The following is a 19,824-nucleotide window of genomic DNA, read 5'->3' as shown; positions in this document are numbered from 1 at the left end:
CAGAAAATAGAGAGAATAATTTGTTTTATGAGGCCAGCAAACTTTAACATCAATATCTGATGAGAAAATTATAATAAAAGAAAGCTATAGGCCAATCTCCCTGAGAAACATAGATGCAAAAATCCTAAACAAAATATTAGTAGACCAAAATCCATCTACAGGTTAAAAAAAGGGATAACAAATGGGATTAATTCCATGAATGCAATATTATTATATTATTATTATTATATCAATAACATTAGAAAATAAACCTGTAAATTTTATTGCATTCACTGAATAAGAAACAAAATTCATATGATTACTTCAAAAGATGGAGAAAAGGCATTTAAGAAAATTCAACATCTACTTGTGATTTTAAAAATGGAAAATGAACTCTTAGTAAGGATAGAAAGAAAATTCCTTATTGTGATGAAGGGAGCCTATACAAAGTCAATTGTATTTCAGTATGTCAGCAACAAACTGTGAGAAAATGCAATTTTAAAAAATGTCATTTAAGGCCAGGTGCAGTGGTTCACGCAGCACTGTGCACTCTGGGAAGCCAGAGGCGGGCAGATCACTTGAGGTCAGGAGTTTGAGACCAGTGTGGCCAACATTGTGAAACCCCATCCTACTAAAAACACAAAAATTAGCCAAGTATGGTGGCATGTGCCTGTAAACCCAGTTACTTGGGAGGCCGAGGCAGGAGAACCGCTTGAGCCCAGGAGGCGGAGGTTTCAGTGAGCCAAGATCATGCCTCTGCACTCCAGTCTGGGTGAAAGAGTGAGACTCTGTCTTAAAAGAAAAAAAAAAAAAAAAAAAAAAAAAGAAGAAGTCATTAAAAACAGCATTATGTTAAATAGGAGCAAATCCTATGACCCAAAAGATGTTAAAGATATCTTCGTAGAAAATGTAAAACATAATAGAAAAATTAATTAATGTTTAAATAAAGTAAAGGATATACTGTGTTCACAGTAATGACTGGAAGACATTAGAAATTGACAAACCGAGTCTAAAATTTATATAGAAATCAGAAGAACCTACCACTGAAACATAAACTTCACAAGGGCAAAGATTTTTGTTCAGTTTGTTCAGCAATGTATATCCACGTCATATAGTAGGTGCTCAGTAAATGTTTGGTGAATTGAAGGTTCAAAGTATCTAAAGAGATTACAGTAAGAGTTCACGCTGAGCTTCATTCAGTTACCATGGCACATTCTGATATACCATCTCATTTATCTTCCTGTTTATGAAATCACACAAAGCCTCAAAATCTTATGTGCCGAATGCAGCAGTTGGGATCATTCGGTTTAGTTTTTCATTCTTTCTTCAGGGCATTCAGGCAAATAAAATCTTAAGCTGAAGAGCAGAAAAATAAGATAAATTGCTGCTCTGGTTTCAACTGGGGGAGCCTGGCCTGAGCACCACCCCTTGGATTATCAACCGTAAGAAACAGGACAAGCATCTGAACACGATGTCTGTGCCCTTTCCACCATAGCTTGCTACCTAACTGAGCTGACAAGAGCCCCCCAAATAAGTTTGTCAGGGCCAAGACAAGCAGGCTACAAATTCCTTCTTATTAATAATAAAAAACTAGACAATCTGGCTGTCAGCGTGCTCTTTACCTCCTATTTCTTCTCACCATTTTGGAATAAACTCAGCAGTAAATCTCACATACAAAACCTGAAAAGGATCTTTAAACTATTTATTTTCCTTTGTTATAATAGAAGCTCCTACAGTATGACCAAGTTTTCTATGCTATTTGTATATACTGAGAGCTAAGTACGTATTAAGTTGCCGGATTCAAAAGAAACCTTGCACTTACTAAAATTTAAATGATGACAATTACATTATATTCTTTACTAATTCTTATTTTTTCATTTAATTCAACAAATTACGTGCATTTGAACATTTTCTAACTGTATTTTTTTTCTACTGGAACTATGCCGTCTAATTTTGTATGTAAATCCAACAGGGTATCTACATGGAACATATATTTAAACGGCCTTTTAAACTTCTGAATGGTCTGTTGTATTGAAAAATCACCTTTCTTTCCTTGTTTCTAGTTTCAACTGATGTATATCTGGTACCTTTAAAACATCTCTGCTTTGGCTGGGCGCGGTGGCTCACGCCTGTAATCCCAGCACTTTGGGAGGCTGAGGTGGGTGGATCACTTGAGGTCAGGCGTTCGAGACCAGCCTGGTCAACAGGGTGAAACCAGGTCTCTATTAAAAATACAAAAATCAGCCAGGTGTGGTGGTGCATGCCTGTAATCCCAGCTACTCAGGAGACTGAGGCATGAGAATAGCTTGAGACCGGGAGGCAGAGGCTGCAGTGAGCCAAGATTGAGCCACTGTACTCCAGCCTAGGCGACAGAGTGAGACTCTGTCTCCAAAAAGGATGGATAAATAAATAAATAAATAAATAAATCTCTGCTTTTTCATTTGTTTGCCAAAAAACAATTACAACTGCTTATACCTCAAAATAGCCCTTTCTCAACAGGAAAAGGGCTGGACTATAGCAAAAAAAGGAATTGCAAGTTAAGTGGCCTCTTGGATGTTTGATACATTTTTCTGAATATGACAAGCACAATCAGTAGTCGCAAACATTTCTTTCTGCTGACTCACCCCCAACCCTCTTTTTACCATCACTGTGTTGATCTCTACTTTCTCTTTCTACCTGTTCACTGAATTCCATGAATTCAGTGCTTAGTACTATCAGAACAGTAAGACTTGATAGAATACTGTGGAAACATATACAAATATATTCATTTTATCTTCTTGGGAAACTATATTTGATCACCCAGGTTAATGCTTGATAATTCTGCTTGCCCACCAATTTTAAAAGCTGGGATAGAACACATCTTGGTTTTAAGCTTTTTCTATTTTATTCTTTAAGAGCTTCCATAATTTACTTGTTGGGAGTAAATCATATGTTTTAATCGAAAACATAATTTTTAATAAGGTGAAAATTAAAGCCAAAACTGTCTTAAAAATTAAATGAAAAGAAATGAGACTATACCCATTACTTCATTCTAAGAATAGAAGATGAGACCTGGCCCCAAGGCAGGCACAGCCTGGCTTTGAACCCTCCAGTCCCAGGTCAGAGCCCTGTGTGCTCCTGCGCCCTCCCTGTGGTCTTCATCATCCCTCAGTATTCACTGGAGGGATGAAGAGCCACTTCAACAATGCAGAAAATGCTTTATGGAAAAACAGCTGCAGCGATGCAGTCGGTGCTTTGCTGACACGTGGATTTGATATGTCAGCAAAGCACGAGATTAAAAACATGCAGCAAGCACAGAAAGGATCCCGCCTCTTTTCTCCTCCCCCAGCACAGTCAGCCCAGTGAGGTTAAAAACAAAGAGAATCTCAAGAAAGCAAAGATGAAACAGAGCACGTTCACACCAGAAGAGTGCTTTAAGTGATCCTTTAAAAATGGCATTGCAATCATTCTATATGGTTTTTAGTGGGGGTTTTGGGTACAAGTGTTTGACTTGCTTTGCCACCAAAATCTATCAGAATAACTGATTTATACGAAATATTTTGATAAGATGATATTTAATAAAAATACTAATGTCCTTGACACAGGTTCAAGGGTTTTTTTTTTTTTTTTTTTTTTTTTTTTTTTTTTTTTTTTGGTTTTTTTTTTCCAGAAAACAGAGGCAAGTATTCAAACTGTCACGGAGAATAACATGTGGCCAAAATTAAATGTGGTTCTATCTCTCATAACAAGTCTTAGAATGATGCATCATACCAGCTGTCTGGGAACAAATGTATTTTGTTGGCATGGGAACAAAAGAATTAGTCTGAATTTTGTAAATAAACTGTGGTTATTAAAATTACTCGAAACAAACCAGAATAATAACCATTAAACATGAAAAGTCAATAAAAGTCTTTGAATTACACTTCTGTTGCAATTCCTGTTTTCATAATGTGCTTTGGGATGAAACATAGCTTTGAGTTGTTAGTACTTTCAAATAGACTTCACTGCAGATGAGTTGTCCAACAGCAGCTAAGACTGTGAAGTTTTAAAATCTTTTATGGAAAATGGAAATTAAAGGCTTGGAAATCTGTAGAAGACCAATTCTTTTCAACAATTGTCACAATTGTTGCACAATTGATTTTCTGTCTCTATAGCATCTTCTTCTTTAAGGCTATCTGTGACTCCATAGATTTGTTGGTTACCCTTGATGATGACTGAGGTGGTCTAAAGATAAGCAGTGCTATCCACTGAAAGCTTTCAATTTATTGATTTTGGTTCTCCTAATATCCACACTACTCCCGGATAGATCACTGGGCATTGTGGGAGGCAAATCAACTCTTTGGGAATACAAACGATACCAGTTGTGATGGTATAACAGGCGGAAGGAGAGAAGGCGCTTCTAGAGACGTCTAATATTACCCGAAAGCTGCCTATACTAAAGGGACCAAGTTTTATTCTTTAAAAACCCAGAGACCCAAGAAGGAATCAGCAGAATGCTAAGTTCATCTGTAGAGAAAAATCAAGGACTTTTTTGGTGTCTTTTCTGCTTTGGCCTTCTTACAGGAGAGATCTGAAAGAAAAATCTGTCTTGTTTTAGGGGACAGCAGAAAGATGGGCCGCATGAGCAGGGCATTGGCATTTTGCTTTCTCTTCATCTTCCCCTGACCTGTGAACCCTTTTGGTGCTATAATGTCTGAGGAATAGCTGAGGGCCCAGAGAAGCCATGAATGATCCTAGCAGATGAAATGACCACCCCGGATGAAAATGAAAAAAGAATATCTTTAATATATATATATTTTTTAAGTCTAGACAAGAATACACTTAGAAAAAGTCACTTAGAATATATTTAGGAGGCCCAATAACAAGGGCCTGTGATCAGTACCCAAGTTCCCCAAGCTCAGCAGCTTTTGGAACTCTTCGTCCTCAAAGTCCCTGCGGCCTGTGATCCGGCTAATTCTTCCTCCCTCTTTCCCTCCATCTGTCACCCTCCCTCTCCCTCTTTCCATCCCTTCTCTCTTCCTCCCATTAATTCACCACGTACCATTGGGCCTGATGCTGAGCCAAATGCTGGGATACAAGGAGAAACATGACACAGTCCCAGCTCAGGTCCCACCCTCAGAGTGCACCAAGTACTCAGGGAGTTCGATGGAAAAAGCTTTAATCGTGATGGTAGGGGGATTTTAGTCCGTTCTCACACTGCTATAAAGATATTACCCAAGACTGAGTAATTTATAAACAAAGGAGGTTTAATTGACTCACGGTTCTGCATGGCTGGGAGGCCTCAGAAAACTTACAGTCATGGCGGAAGGGGAAGCAGGCACCTTCTTCACAAGGTGCAGGAGACAGAGTTAGTGAGAGAGAAAGGGGAAGAGCCCCTTATAAAACCATCAGATCTCATGAGAACTCACTCACCAACACAGGAACAGCATGGGGGAAGCCGCTCCCCATGATCCAGTCACTCCCCGCCAGGTCTCTCCCTCAACACCAGGGGATTACAATTTAAGATGAGATTTGGATGGGGACACAAAGTCTAACCACATCAGGGGGCCACAGGAAGTGCTGCAAAGGCACAGATAGATAAAAGTGGGACATCAGGTGGGTAGGGCTGGTTTGAGGATGGGGGCTCGGGAAAGCAAAGGCCTTACAGAGTGATTCAATTCAACAAGCGCTGGTGGATGCCATGAAGATGACGGATCAGGCCCTTACCCTAAGGGGTGTAATGTCTAGTGGGAAATTCTCTTTGGTTTTCCTGGCTTTAAATTCTCCTGGCTCTGCCCTTCCTGTCCATTCCTTTACAATCCTCTTTGCATCCTCCTCTATCTTATCTGCTCCCATGGCTGTGGCCCTGCTTACCAATCTGCTCATGGCCCTCTTATATCCCTCTATGCTCTTCCTTGTCAATATTATCCACACATTCTGGGTTTCTGCTATATCCGCATCAAGATAACTCTGACGTGCTTAAAGTCTTAGGGCTCTTTCTTGACTTCTGGATTCAGATTTTCATTTAAATGCCTCCAAATGAATGTCCTCCTGCTAGCATCTAGGATGAAACATCTAAAAAAATGATAGTGTCATTGTCCACTATACACCAGCTTATCAATTAAAAAACATGGTATTATTTTCAACATATTCCTTTCTTCCACTCTCCAAATCTCTATATTCTGTAAATTTTACCTTTTTAAATATATATACATATATATATATATATATATATATATATTTTTTTTTTTTTTTTTTTTTTTTTTTTTTTTTTGGAGACTGGATCTCCCTCTGTAGCCTAGGCTGGAGTACAGTGGCGCAATCTTGGCTCACTGCAACCTCTGCTTCCCTGGCTCAAGGGATCCTCCTACCTTAGCCTCCTGAGTATCTAGGACTACAGGTGCGCATGACCACACCTGGCTAATATTTTTGCATTTTTTTTTAAGAGATGGGGTTTTACCATGTTGGCCAGGCTGGTCTGGAACTCCTGGGCTCAAGCACCCTGCTTGCCTTAGCCTCCCAAAGTGCTGAGATTACAGCCGTGAGTCACCATGCCGGGCTTGAATTTTTCTTTCTTTTCTTTTCTTTTTTTTTGAGATGGAGTCGCACTCTGTCACACAGGTTGGAGTGCAGTGGTGTGATCTCAGCTCACTGCAACCTCTGCTGCCCGGGTTCAAGTGATTCTCCTGCCTCAGTCTCCTGAGTAGCTGGGATTACAGGCACCTGCCACCGTGCCTGGCTAATTTTTGTATTTTTAGTAGAGACAGGGTTTCAACATCTTGACCAGGCTGGCCTTGAACTCCTGACCTTGTAATCCACCCGCCTCGGCCTCCCAAAGTGCTGGGATTACAGGCATGAGCCACCGCGCCTGGTCTGAATTGTTCCTTTTAAATGCGTCTTCACATCTACCCTCTTCTTTCTACCCCTTTTGACAATATCCAGTTCAAGCCTTCCATATTTCTCTTGTGACCAGTGATGTGAATTTTAGGCAAAAACATCTGAATTGGTCTCCTTTCATTTCTTGTTCATCTTCCCTGCTGGACTAACCTTCCTAAAATATAACCTCAGTCATCTAGCTCTCCCCAGCAAAGAGAAAGTCCTCCGTTGCTGGCAACTGCTTTCTAACAGATGACTGAACCGCTCAGCATTCCATCCAGAATTGGCTGGTGGTCCTGACACACACCACAGTGCTCAGTGAAGAGTAGATACTCAGTAACAAAGGATCCCTCTTCTCTTTTTTTAATGGATGAAATGAACAAAATGAACTTTCTGGTTCTTGTTTTCCTCTTCACTGATATCACACCTTCTGGTCAAGATGTTACTCAACGTCCCTTGAACACTGGGCATGTTGTGCTCCTCACTCTGCCCTCTAACTAGAATGTCCTTTCTGTCTGTTAATGCCCAGCCCAGATGTTCCCTTCTCCTCTATAAATAACTGTATCACACACGTTGCATCTCTATGATGTTTTATAGTTTTTGAAATATTTTTACACACTTTATCTTGTTTCGATGCTCCCAAGAACCCTGTGGGAAGATATTTTTACTAACATTTTACTGATTAGGAACCCAATATCCAGAAAGGTTGAGTGGCTTACCCATGACCACATGATTAGTAGCGACAAAGGTAGACTGAGAACCAGCAGCGCTTCTCCCACTAGATCATGACAGTCCTTGAAGCCTCTTCTGATGTCCCTCCCTGTGCCTTGGTGAGGGTCTCTGGGACCCTGCAGCCCAAGAGGGAGCCTCTTTCCCCACCCTGCAACTCCTAAACACACACAATTACCACGGAGACTGTCTTTGGTCACTAGTGTCTCCTAAATTAGTTGATGTGTCTAGGCCTTAAACATGAAGTTAGTTGCTGCAAAGCTGTGATCGAAATGTTAAAGTGTGACTTTTAGCTATTTGAAAATAATGTATGAGTCACTTGTGCCTGCACAGTCCAGGCCTTTAATGCTTGCAAAACCAGATGAGACTTAGAACTAAACCAGCTGGCTGCAAAAAATACTGAGCAGAAAACCAAAGAGGACCCCAGGGGCAGCCCAAGACAGCAAGACAAGGTAGAAGCCAGGTGCCTTCAAGAGAAGGCTGGCAGAATGCTGATCCCTTCTGACCAGCTTTGGAAGGACCCAGTTCCCCTGAGGGCTGCAAGCTCTTGAAAAAACCCCAAATTAGCAAGTGCCACACACTGCCTAGGCAGTGGGACCCTAACCTTCCCCTGGTTAAAGATCCTCCCCTTCCTTCCCACAGGATCAGGGAAGATGGAAGGAAGGACCAGTGCTTGTGTTCTTTCTGCATACAGTGATTCTCAGCCTCCAAGCCATTTAGAAAAAGAACCAAGTTCCAGCTGGGTGCGGTGGCTCAGGCCTGTAAATCCCAGCACTTTGGAAGGCCGAGGTGGGCAGATCACAAGGTCAGGAGTTTGAGACCAGCCTGGCCAATATGGTGAAATCCTGTCTCTACTAAAAAAAAAAAAACTAGCCAGGCGTGGTGGCGGGTGCCTGTAACCCAGCTACTTGGGAGGCTGAGGCAGGAGAATCGCTTGAACCCGGGAAGCGGAGGTGGCAGTGAGCTGAGATAGCGCCACTGTACTGCAGCTGGGCAACAGAAAAAAAAAAAAAAAAAAAAAAGAACCAACTTCCATTTCATGCCTGAGGTCTACATTTTATACACATCCCATTTACTCTATCAGACTGTAAACTCCTTGAGGGCAAAATCTGTAACTTATTCATCTTCGTTTCTTCTCAGACCTAACACTGTTTAGCAAAACATACCTATTAAAAGAATAAAATGTTGAGTAAAAAAAGACTGAGTCTCCTGTGAAACACTCAGCATTGTATTTTATTTATTAGAACATCTCTAAAGTATTGTTTTTTTCCTCACTAATTTGTTTAATAAAATATTCTTCTGGGAAACTGAGTGATCAACGTAATTAAAGCTATTCATACTTTCAAATTTTAAGATAGCCAGTTTGAAGGAGGGGTTTTGCTCTGTGAATGTTAATATCCACATATTGTTATGTTAGAATCTGACATTGTTTGGTGTCTTTGTTATAAATACATGCTTTACTCAGTGTTAAGAATACCAAGAAAACTTCTAGGCTATTTATTTTCTTCCTTTTCTTTTGTATAATTTATCAAGCCAAATTATCTCCTCTCATTGTGAATAACGAAACATTGTTTGCTCCCCATTGTGAATAATGAAACTCAGTGAATTTTAGTTTTATCCATAATATTTTAATCTGTACCTGCACCCGAGTGACAGATGGCAAATATCCATTTTACAGAGTGTTTAACACAGTGGAAAATAACATTCTGGGAGTAAGCAGACCACTTACAGACCTACCCTGGGTCTGCCACTACTGTGTTGTACATTAGGGAAGTCACATCCTTCCTGATGACTCAGTTTCTTTGCACAATGAAGAAGTCTGACTCAAGCTCTGATCTCCCTTCTTTGATAAAATTATGGGGTTCTTGCTCAGATTAAACTGGAATTAGAAATTATTCCCTCCTCTTATGAATAAAAATCATGGTGATTTTAAATTGCTGTTTATTGATTAGAGAAGACATCACACTTTTGTAAAGCTGACTTGGGCAATTTATTTCCTGATTCTATTAGTGTTATTTCTCTTGAATCTGCACAAGGAGTAAATTAACCCTTTGTGCCTCCCAATGAGTACACCTTCCCTGAGGACTCCGTGTGCTGATCTGTCCACATGAGGGGACAGAAGAGAGAGTTGGTGGCACCAAGGCATGTGGTGGGCAACGAAGATGCCACCCACCAAGACCTGATGAGAAGCAGCTTTTTGTTCTTAATTAAAAGCATAACTCTTAAAATGCCTCATTCATTTCTTGTTTTTATAGAATCAAAACAGAAATTTTTCTTAAATGAAAACCAGAAACCATTTAAACTTTTTTAAAGCAAGCAAGTTAAAAAAAGCAGCTTAGGAAATTGTCTTTTGTAATTCTGCCAGTTTCAATTTTGATTCCTTAATGCAACTAGTATCAGGATAACAATATTTGCTTGAAAAGAAAGAGAAGATAGTTCTCAGGGGCTGTTTCAAACACATTTTAGTTGTTTGATTGGCTGATGTGAGACTAGCTACTGTTATTGAAGTTGCTTTGACGAACAACAAAAAAATACATTCATAATGTAACAATCTCAACATTTTAGATGTCCTTAGTAAACTCATATTTAGCAGATCCTAAAAAGTGTCTATGAAAATAGTTCTAATTTTTTTTTTCTTTTTGAGACAGCATCTTGCTTTGTCACCCAGGCTGGAGTGCAATGGCACAATCTCGGCTCACTGCGCCCTCTGCCTTCCAGGTTCAAGCAATTATCCTGCCTCAGCCTCCCGAGCAGCTGGGATTACAGGTGCCCGCCACCATGCCTGGCTAATTTTTGTATTTTTAGTAGAGATGGGGTTTTACCATGTTGGCCAGGCTGGTCTGAACCCCTAACCTCAGGTGATCGACCTTCCAAAGTGCTGGTATTACAGGCATGAGCCACCATGCCCAGCCTAGTTCTAATTATTTTTGACTATTTGTATTAGTGTCACAAATTTAAAGGGGGACATAGGTCAAATTCGGATAAAAGATTAAGTTAAATATAGATGAACAGTATTTGTTAAATATCTATTATTTATTGTTCAGTTTAATTGAAACAACTGGCTTTTTTTTTTTTTTTTTTTTTTTTTTTTTAGCTACACCCTAGGACCTTGTGGAAAGAACCCAACATCTCATGGTTACAAAGATTATGAAATATTCTGCTTTACCCATGGGTATTTCCTGACATTTCTTTGGTAAACTGTAGCCTAACAGAAGATATCAGGAATTAGTGTAAGAAATATTCTAAAAAGCTATTGTCACTACAAAGATGAAAGCAACTTTGATGATCAAAAAGAAGTCAATAAAAAAAAGACTGAAAGTAGTTCCTGAATCCTTCTCTATTGTTCATTTGGGATTTCTTAATTTCCCTACTCTCAATATATTATGGAATTTTCTGTGTGAAGTTTTGCCATGAATTAAATTGATGTCAACAAAAGTTTTACCTTAAGTCATATTTTACCACAAACTAGAGAAGCCCCAGCCCTCCAGGGAGCACCTTTTCCTGCCTTTAAGAAGCTTGTCTTTTCTCCTTCTTTTAGTTACAAGCGTCATCTACAGAGGATGAGGCTCAGTTGACCTTCAGTGACAATCAGACCTGCTGATTTGACATGAACAAATCCATGCTCCCATCTGAGGAGGCATTTTCATCTCCTTGACTTGGCACATGATGGGCAAGTCTGCTATGCTTGTGCTTCCTTTGCTCATGGCTTTTCTCTGCCCATGGAAAGTCAATGGCATTTGCTCCTCTACCAGGAAGCAGGAACACAATGTCTATTTGCCTGCCGTCCTTAATAAGTTACTTTCTCTATCATTGCTATTCAGGCTTCTTTTTGCTAGATCTGTAACTTGAGAATTGTCATGAAAGGAACAAAAGTTTGGAGTTCAGATAAACATGGATCTGAATACTCCTCTATTACCATGTGATTTGGATCTACTGCTGTGTGATCTTGGATGAGTTACTCAACCACTCTGGATTTTGGCGAGCTATTCACAAAACGCAGATGATAATAATGATCTTACGCGGTTATTGTGAAAATTAAATGAACCAGTATGTGTAACATTTCTTGTACAGTCTCTGTCATCTTGTCAGCATTTGATAAGGTATAGTTATTATTATTTTTTTTTTTTTTTTTTTTGAGATGGAGCCTTGCTCTGTCTCCCATGCTGGAGTACAGTGGCGTGATCTCGGCTCACTGCAACCTCCACCTCCCCAGTTCAAGCAATTCTCCTGCCTCAGCCTCCTGAGTAGCTAGGACTACAGGTGCCTGCCACCGTGCCTGGCTAACTTTTGTATTTTTAGGAGAGACAGGGTTTAGCCATGTTGGCCAGGCCGGTCTTGAACTCCTGACCTTGTTGATCCGCCCACCTTGGCCTCCCTAAGTGTTGGGATTACAGGTGTGAGCCACTGCGCCTGGCGTAGTTATTAATTTTTTATTCTAGTATTATTCTATTTTGTTATCCTATACATAGACATTGTATAAAATGTATATGTATATGTGCATATTTATGCATATCTTATATACATGATATGTACATACATATGTGATACACATATGACACAGAGTTTATTAGCGAGTAGGAAGGAATTATAGGAGGGCAAGTCAATTCATTACGTATTAACAGTCAGCATCTATTAGGTACTTACTTTCATCATTTTGTACAATCCTCTACCGTGGGATCCTGTTTATAAATATCTCCAGAGATTAAAGAAGAAAAAAAAGCTTCCCTATTACCCTTACTTTTGTATTTCACCTTCCCTGAAATTCAGAATAAGCTAATATAATATGCCAACATTCTTGTACTGAGTTTTACAACCAAAGTATAAACAGTCAATTCCTATGACTGTTTCTGTACATAATAGATTGGTGGCACTTAGATCAATATTAGCAATGCTATACTCAATGGCTGAGGACAATGCATTTATAAAGGGTTTCATCAAGATTCATGGTCTCTATTGATACATGTTGACTTTTTACTTTAAATTGTCAAAATTACCACTAAGTGTAATTTATTATAACCAGAAGAGTTGGTGAAAATAATGCTGCCATTTAAAAATAAAATAGGTCATTAGCTATTGTCATAGCCATACTATTCTGGGTTAAATTACATTATTTTGAAAAGAATGGAAAGAAAGAGGAGAAAACTGAAATTTAAAAGAAAACATGATTTATGCCTCTAAGCAAAATAATATCCATTTATTTTGAAACGATGACACAGCAGACGCTGTTGGCTGCATACTCAACACTCCATTTCCCCTCCTTTTTGTTCCAGTTTTCCTTCTTCTCCCAGTTTCATCACCAGCATGTGGGTCCTGATTACTCTAGGCTAGTTTTGTATACTCGGTTCTTTTGCCAGGGATTGGGTATGCCAGGCTAAGCATGTGATCTTCTCTGGCCAATGACATGTAAAGGGAGGGGGTCTTTCCGGGAAAGACTTCCTTACGCATTAGGCCCTAGAAACTGGTAGCCCCTTTCTGCCTCCGAATAGTGCAGATCTGGGCAGGATGCCTGGCACTGCTGCAGCCATCTTGAAACTTCAAGAATGAAGTTTCTAGAATGAAGCCAGCACCAGCAGAGCCATGAGAATGCTTTACTTGTGGACTTCTTGTTCTGTGAGGTAATAAACTGCTTTATTTTTTATGTCAACCATGGGTGGGATATTCTGTTACTTGCACCCAAAGCATCATAACTGAAACAGGTAATGCGTAAACTGGTTTTTTTTTTTTTTTTTTTTGAGACAGAGTTTTGTTCTTGTCACCCAGGCTGGAGTGCAATGGTGCGATCTCGGCTCACTGTAACCTCTGCCTCCGGGGTTCAAGTAATTCTCCTGCCTCAGCCTCCCAAGTAACTGGGATTACAGGCACCCGTCACCACACCAAGCTAATTTTTGTATTTTTAGTAGAGACGGGGTTTCGCCATGTTGGCCAGGCTTGTCTCGAACTCCTGACTTGAGGTGATCCACCCACCTTGGCCTCCCAAAGTGCTGGGATTGCAGGAGTGAGCCATTGCACCTGGCCGCACACACTTCTTGACCTAGAGAAAGTAAACAGGAGAGTCAAACAGGAAAGGAGAGGGTACCTGTTCCTGTGACTCCAATTCTTTGTGTTGTAACTTTTTCTCTGCACATCGCACCTGATTAGAACGGTTTTCTAATTCATCTTGTAAAATCTGAAACAGTATAAAATAAAGATATCATTAATAATTAGCACACTTGAAAAAACAGTTTTACACCATGAACTGGCATTAAAAAGGCCTCAGATTTCTAGTTTCTTACTCTTGTTCCAAAGCATTCAGGCAAAACAATATCAGACTTTTGTGTGTCAGACCAAGATGTTTTCTGCCTTAAGAATACCTAGTACAAAAACTCTCAAAGTTATAAAACAGACAAATTGGCAGGTGTCAATCATACATTAAAACGTCTCATATCCTTCTCGCGCAGAACCACAAGCGTGTAATAAAGCATATGTAATAAAGCATAACACGATTGCAATGAAAATGGTTCCCTCAGGACACCTGCAAGATACACTTACACTCTGAATATCATTGTGACAGATAGGAATTGTAATATCTGACTAGCAGAACATTTTTCAAAATTATATTATGATAATTTGAGTAAATTATAGTAGCCATAAATGAATTTCTTTATAAAGTCAGAGAGAATGGTATGGAATTTGAGGAATTTGTAAGAAATGGACAGAAGTGAACTCTTTCAGTTGCCAAGTAGCTGTTTGAAATAGAATTCAGGTTGATATGGGAAATAGAAACCACAAAGACCAATAATTATCACTGTATCAATCTATGTTAGGTAAAGGGGTGAACTAGAAAAAGAACTTGTAGTTTCCACGTACTATTTCTATAGTGACACTGGATTGTCCGTTCAAACAATCCAGTGTCATTATCGAAACACTACATGGAAAGTTACAGTGAGCAGAATGCACGGGGTGGTAACAGCAAAGGTGTCAAATTCACAAAATTCAATCCATCCAGTCAATATTAGTGAGTTCCTGCTCTATGTCAAGAATTGAAATAGGTACTGTAGACATAGCAGTGAAAGAAAATAGACCAAACCAAATAAAACAAAACAAAAACCCTGGTCAGGCACAGTAGTTCACATCTCTAATCCCAGCACTTCCAAAGGCTAAGGCAGGAGGATCACTTGAAGCTAGGAATTCAAGACCAGCCTGGGCAACATAGCAAGATCATTTCTACAATTTTTAAAATTTAATTAGCTGGGTGTGGGGGTGCAAACCTGTGGTCCCAGCTACTCAGGATGCTGAGGCAGGACGATCACTTGAGCCCAGGAGTTTGGAGCTGCAGAGGGCTATGACTGTGCCACTGCACTCCAGTCTAGGTGACAGAATGAGACCCTGTTCTGTTCAAAAAAAAAAATCCTTGCATTCACATGCTTAGATTATAATGGGGTGGAGGTAGGCAATAAGCAAACAGTAAGTGTATTATATATCTGTGATGAGTGCAGAAGAAAAATAAAGCAGGGAAGGGGACATTCTAGAGTGGTGTGAGGAAGCGGAGATGGTCCAAGAAGGCCTATCTGTGCAAAGACCTGAAGGACAAGAGAGAGCAAGTCACATGTACATTTCCACAGGAAGAGCCTTCCAAGCAGTGGCCGCTGCATGTGGAATGACTCCGAGATGGTATGTTTGTGGAAGCCATAAGGTCACTGTTGAGAGTGAGCAAAGCAGCAGCAGTGAGGTCAAGGACATAACAGGGTTCAAGTCACAGCAGGTCACATGGAGTCTCACAGGTCAACGGCTTTAGATTTTGCCTAGAGGTGGACAGGAAGCTGCTGGGGGGTGGGGAGCCGGTGCTGCTTTCATTGCTGTCTGAGGAGCAGACTGAGGGGCAAGGCAGAGGCAGGGAGTAGGGGAGAGGCAGGGAGCAGGGTGGGGAGGCCTGAGAGGAGCAGACTGAGGGTCAAGGCAGAGGCAGAGAGCAGGGGAGAGGCAGGGAGCAGCGTGGCCTGAGAGGAGCAGACTGAGGGTCAAGGCAGAGGCAGAGAGCAGGGGAGAGGCCACTGCAACACTGGGAAAGGGAAGATGGAGAGCGGGGCCAGGTGGTAACAGCTGATGAAGGAAGGATCAGGTCCAGGTATGAAATAGAGATGATGGCCCCGAGACAGTGGAAGCAGAGAGGAATAAACAGGACCCCAGGGATTCTGGCCTGAGGAGCTAAGACTGCAGTTGGCATTCACAGAGACAGGGCCGGTGTTGGGGGAGAGGAGCTGGAGCTTAGCCTCAGCTGGGTTCAGTTTGAAATGCCTACTACACATCCAGGTGGAGACAGGAGTTCAGACACAATGGCTAAGTTAGTGTCCATTAAAGATTCCTGCGACACAATGCCAGTCTTTTTTATGTCCAGATAAATAGTGGTTCTTAACCTTTTGGGAGGTTCTAGACTCCTTTGAGCATCTCATGAAAGCTAAGTAGTTACTCCCTAGAAGGAGAAAAACCATAGTTTTATGATTTTGCCTCTCACTGTAGGGCATTCCTAGATTGCCTGAAGCCCATCGGTGAATGGACCCCAGGCTAAGAACTAATTTAAAAAGTGAAATGGTCTGTGAATGAGCTTGCATGCTTTAGGGTGTCTGAAATGGTTTGTGAGTGAGCTTGCATGCTTTAGGGTGTCTTTGATATGAGACTTGATTATAAATCTACAATTCAACCAGGTCTGAGAATGAGCTTGGAAATCTCTCCATTCTTGAATTGTCCATAATTCTGTTGTGTTCTACTTCCAAAAGGATGAATGTAATAGTTCCTGTGCTTGTTGATGAGGTAGCCTTCCCCCTGCTCCCGACTTTCATAGCTACCAATAAATAGGATCTCATCAGCTTCTCTTATGGCATAATTGGGGAAAGTAATGATTACTGTATCGGGAAGAATATTTATCCATTTTTTTTTGTCCCCACTTTTTCCTGCTCTCTAATCCATCCCCACACCACTGTCACAGTGATCTTGTTAAACTTAAATCTGATTATGTTGTTCCCTGACTAAAATGCTGAAACAACACTCCAGCCCCGCTGAGAGACAGCTCTCACTCCTTAGCATAGCATCCAAGGGCCTTCATCAACTGGCTTGGTCTCCAGCCACGCCGTGCCGTAGGAAGCCTTGGTGTGCCGTGCAGATGTCATTACCAGCAATAATAACAGGTGCTATCATCCACAGAGTGGATTTTATTTTTCACCCTTATGACAATTTTGTGCACCCAGTATTATTTCGTCTATGTTAGAAAGGATATAATTGAGGCTGCATGCAGTTAACTACTTTGCTCAAGTCCATGTGGTTAGCAGTAAGGCACTGGACTGGGATTTTTCTTTTTTTTGGGGGGGGGTGGAGTCTCGCTCTGTCACCCAGGCTGGAGTGCAGTGGCACAATCTCGGCTCACTGCTACCTCCGCCTCCCAGGTTCAAGCAATTCTCCTGCCTCAGCCTCCACGTAGCTGGGATTACAGGCGTGTGCCACCACGCCCGGCTAATTTTTTGTATTTTTAGTAGAGACGGGATTTCACCATGTTAGCCAGGATGGTCTCGATCTCCTGACCTTGTGATCCGCCCGCCTCAGCCTCCTGAAGTGCTGGGATTACAGGTGTGAGCCACCATGTCCGGCCTGGACTGGAATTTTAACACATTTCTGTAACTTCAAATTCAATATGCTTGTGCTACTCCGTGCTGCCTCTTTCCCACTCTGTACTGATTTTCTCTTTTCTTTGCCTGGAAGTCCCTACCGCACCTACTCTGCTCAATGATGTAATTGCCCTGATCTGTACAAGAGCTAAATATGGACTTCTCTGGGCTTTCATCCATCTAGTGTTTAAGAGAATTAATTCACGTGTCTGGGTGGCATGCAACTGTCTGCATGAAACTGCAGCTCAGGGATCTCCTTTCTTTATTTCTGCAAGCCCAGTGACAAGCCAGCTCAATGCCTGGTACACAGGTGACACTGAATTCATGTTTGTGGAAGGAAGTCATAAACATTTAAACTCTACTCCCTAAAGATATTTACTTCAATCATCAGGGCTTCTGACTGTCCTTCATGTGGCACATTTAACCAAAGGTGATTATGTGTCCTGAGACACAAAATATACAAATATATCCTCCAAATATCTATATCTATCTCTGAACGTACACACACATATCACAATAATAATAATTGATAATATATTGTCTGGTTTCTGCTACAATATAAAATATTCCTTTAATTTTTTTTTTTTTTTTTTGCTTTTAATTTTATTTCACAGAAAAGAAAGATGGTGTGCCTCTCCCTTCCCTAAAATGAAGAGTTGTTCCCCACCTCCCGGCTTCTCTCCCTCCTTGCCTTCACCTGCAGAACCCTGAGAGTGCCACACTCGGCATCCCACATCCTCCCCCACTCACTACATACCCCGTTACACCTGCCCCCGTTCCCACTGCTCTCCTGAGTCAGTCTTCACACCAGTCACTTGTCATCTCCCAAATGCCAAAGCCAGAAGCTAACTTTCTTCCTTTTTCCACAGAAGCATCTGGCCCTACTCATGCCCAATTGTGTGTTTCTCTTGAGTTTTGAGGAAATAGTTCTGCTCAGTGAAGTCATGGGATTAAAAAAAAAAAAAAAAAAAAAAAAGAGGATGCTGCAAAAGTGAAAGCCAAAGACAACAGGCCTGGAAAGAGGGTGGTGGATATGGAGAAGGGGATGGGTGCAGTGGAACCATTGACAGGACATTGGAAAAAAGGGACTCAGAGACACCCCAAGGCTTTGAGATGGAATGACCAGAGAATAGTGAATTCTTGCTAAGCACAAGTCAGAAGCGGTGGGGCTGTGTGCTTTCTGACATGCTGGGCTGAAGGTGCTGGTGGGACTTCAAGGAGGAACTATTGCTAGAGTCTGAATATTTGTGCCTCCTCCAAATTCATATGTTGAAATATTAACCCTCAAAGCTATCAGGAGCAGGACCTCTGGGAGGGAACGTCCTCAAGAATGGGACGGGTGCCCTTCTAAAAGCTCTGAGTGAGGTCCCTGGCCCCTTCTACCACGAAAGGACACAGCACAAAGATGGGTGTCAATGAACTAGGAATCAGGCAGGCTCTCCCGAGACACTGAATCTGCTGGTGCTTTGATCCTGGATGTCCCAGCCTCCAGAGCTGTGGGAAATAAGCTTTTGTGTTTAGGAGCCACCCTGTCCAAGGGATAACGGTACAGCAACCAGCGCTTGCTAGAACCCCTAGCTAGCAGATCACGTTGCTCAGTGGGTCTGAAGAGTGGGGCATGCTCTCAGACAGAGGTGCAGAGGCTCTAAAACCTGCCCTTTGGGGGATGCCCACACTCAGACAGGCAGAGGAGGAGATGGAGGCCCAGAAAGCTGCTGAAAGTCCAGATAGGCAGGAGGCAATTGAGGAGAAGTTAGGATGACATATTATGCAAATCTAGCTGAAAGAAAGTTCCAAGGAAGGCAGCGTAGCGAAGTAGATCTGATCCTTTTTCTGTACTTCATATAGAGAACAGACTATGAAGTCGACTATGTTTTATCAATATTATTAAAATGGAATTCAAATTACATTCGCTTTTCAAAAAGGCAGGCCTTTAAAAATTTCCTCATAAAGATGTAAAATGTGATCTTTCTAAAGTTAATCAGAGAAAGCAGTTGTATTTAGAAATGACTTCCGTCAACTATTAAAGATCAGTTAAAAAAATTGAAAAGTCACCAAATAATATTTCACTTTCAAAAAAGTCAAAATGTACTGCATGAAAGGAAAATGACAGTTTATACTGGCGGCTGGTCCTGGTTTTATATTCTAAAAAATTATTAGGTTATTAGAGTTCCAACCTCAGAATTTGACATAAGGACTATGTGAAAATGACCACAATTGCTCAATAAGTACAACCAGGGACTTTAAGTTGTGTCTTCTTTATTCAAAAAAGCTTCAAATTTGACATTTCACACACACACAAAATCACAACTTTTAGTTTCTTCCGGAGAAAAGCCCAAGATAATTAAAGAATAGAATGTCCAACACTGGGTCAAAAATATAAAACAAAATCCAACTTGAACAGTTAAACTGTTTATTCTGCAGAACTGTCCCTCCTCTCCTAACTCTGCAGTGTTAACTGGCATCATTACTGAAAAGACAGTTCTTTTCTCCCAATTAAATCTGCCTTTAAATATGATGTAAGTCAGCGGGCTGTGGGAAGCTACACCGCTCCTGACTTTCAGAGTGCTTTCTCCTGGTCGGGAGTAAAGAATGACACTTTCCAGAAGAAAAATGTAAATGACATAATAAGCTCCACAAGAACAAC

General features: G+C 41.1%; 1 protein-coding gene across 17 annotated transcripts in view; it reads right to left on the bottom strand.

Annotated features, from left to right (window-relative positions):
• CEP112 (centrosomal protein 112) overlaps positions 1–19,824 on the bottom strand; it is a 537,631-nt gene that overhangs the window by 46,279 nt on the left and 471,528 nt on the right. For 16 of the 17 annotated variants that reach the window (XM_050762401.1, XM_050762392.1, XM_050762393.1 and 13 more), the window contains one exon: positions 13,619–13,708. The exons of the other annotated variant lie outside the window; for it this stretch is intronic. In XM_050762401.1, coding sequence (XP_050618358.1) covers positions 13,619–13,708 — 90 coding nt within the window. The remainder of the gene's footprint in view (positions 1–13,618; positions 13,709–19,824) is intronic. 17 annotated transcript variants of the gene reach the window in all.

Source organism: Macaca thibetana, chromosome 16 (assembly GCF_024542745.1).
Source record: "Macaca thibetana thibetana isolate TM-01 chromosome 16, ASM2454274v1, whole genome shotgun sequence".
In the NCBI taxonomy this organism is placed as follows: domain Eukaryota; kingdom Metazoa; phylum Chordata; class Mammalia; order Primates; family Cercopithecidae; genus Macaca; species Macaca thibetana.
This window is presented reverse-complemented; position numbering and strand designations above follow the sequence as displayed.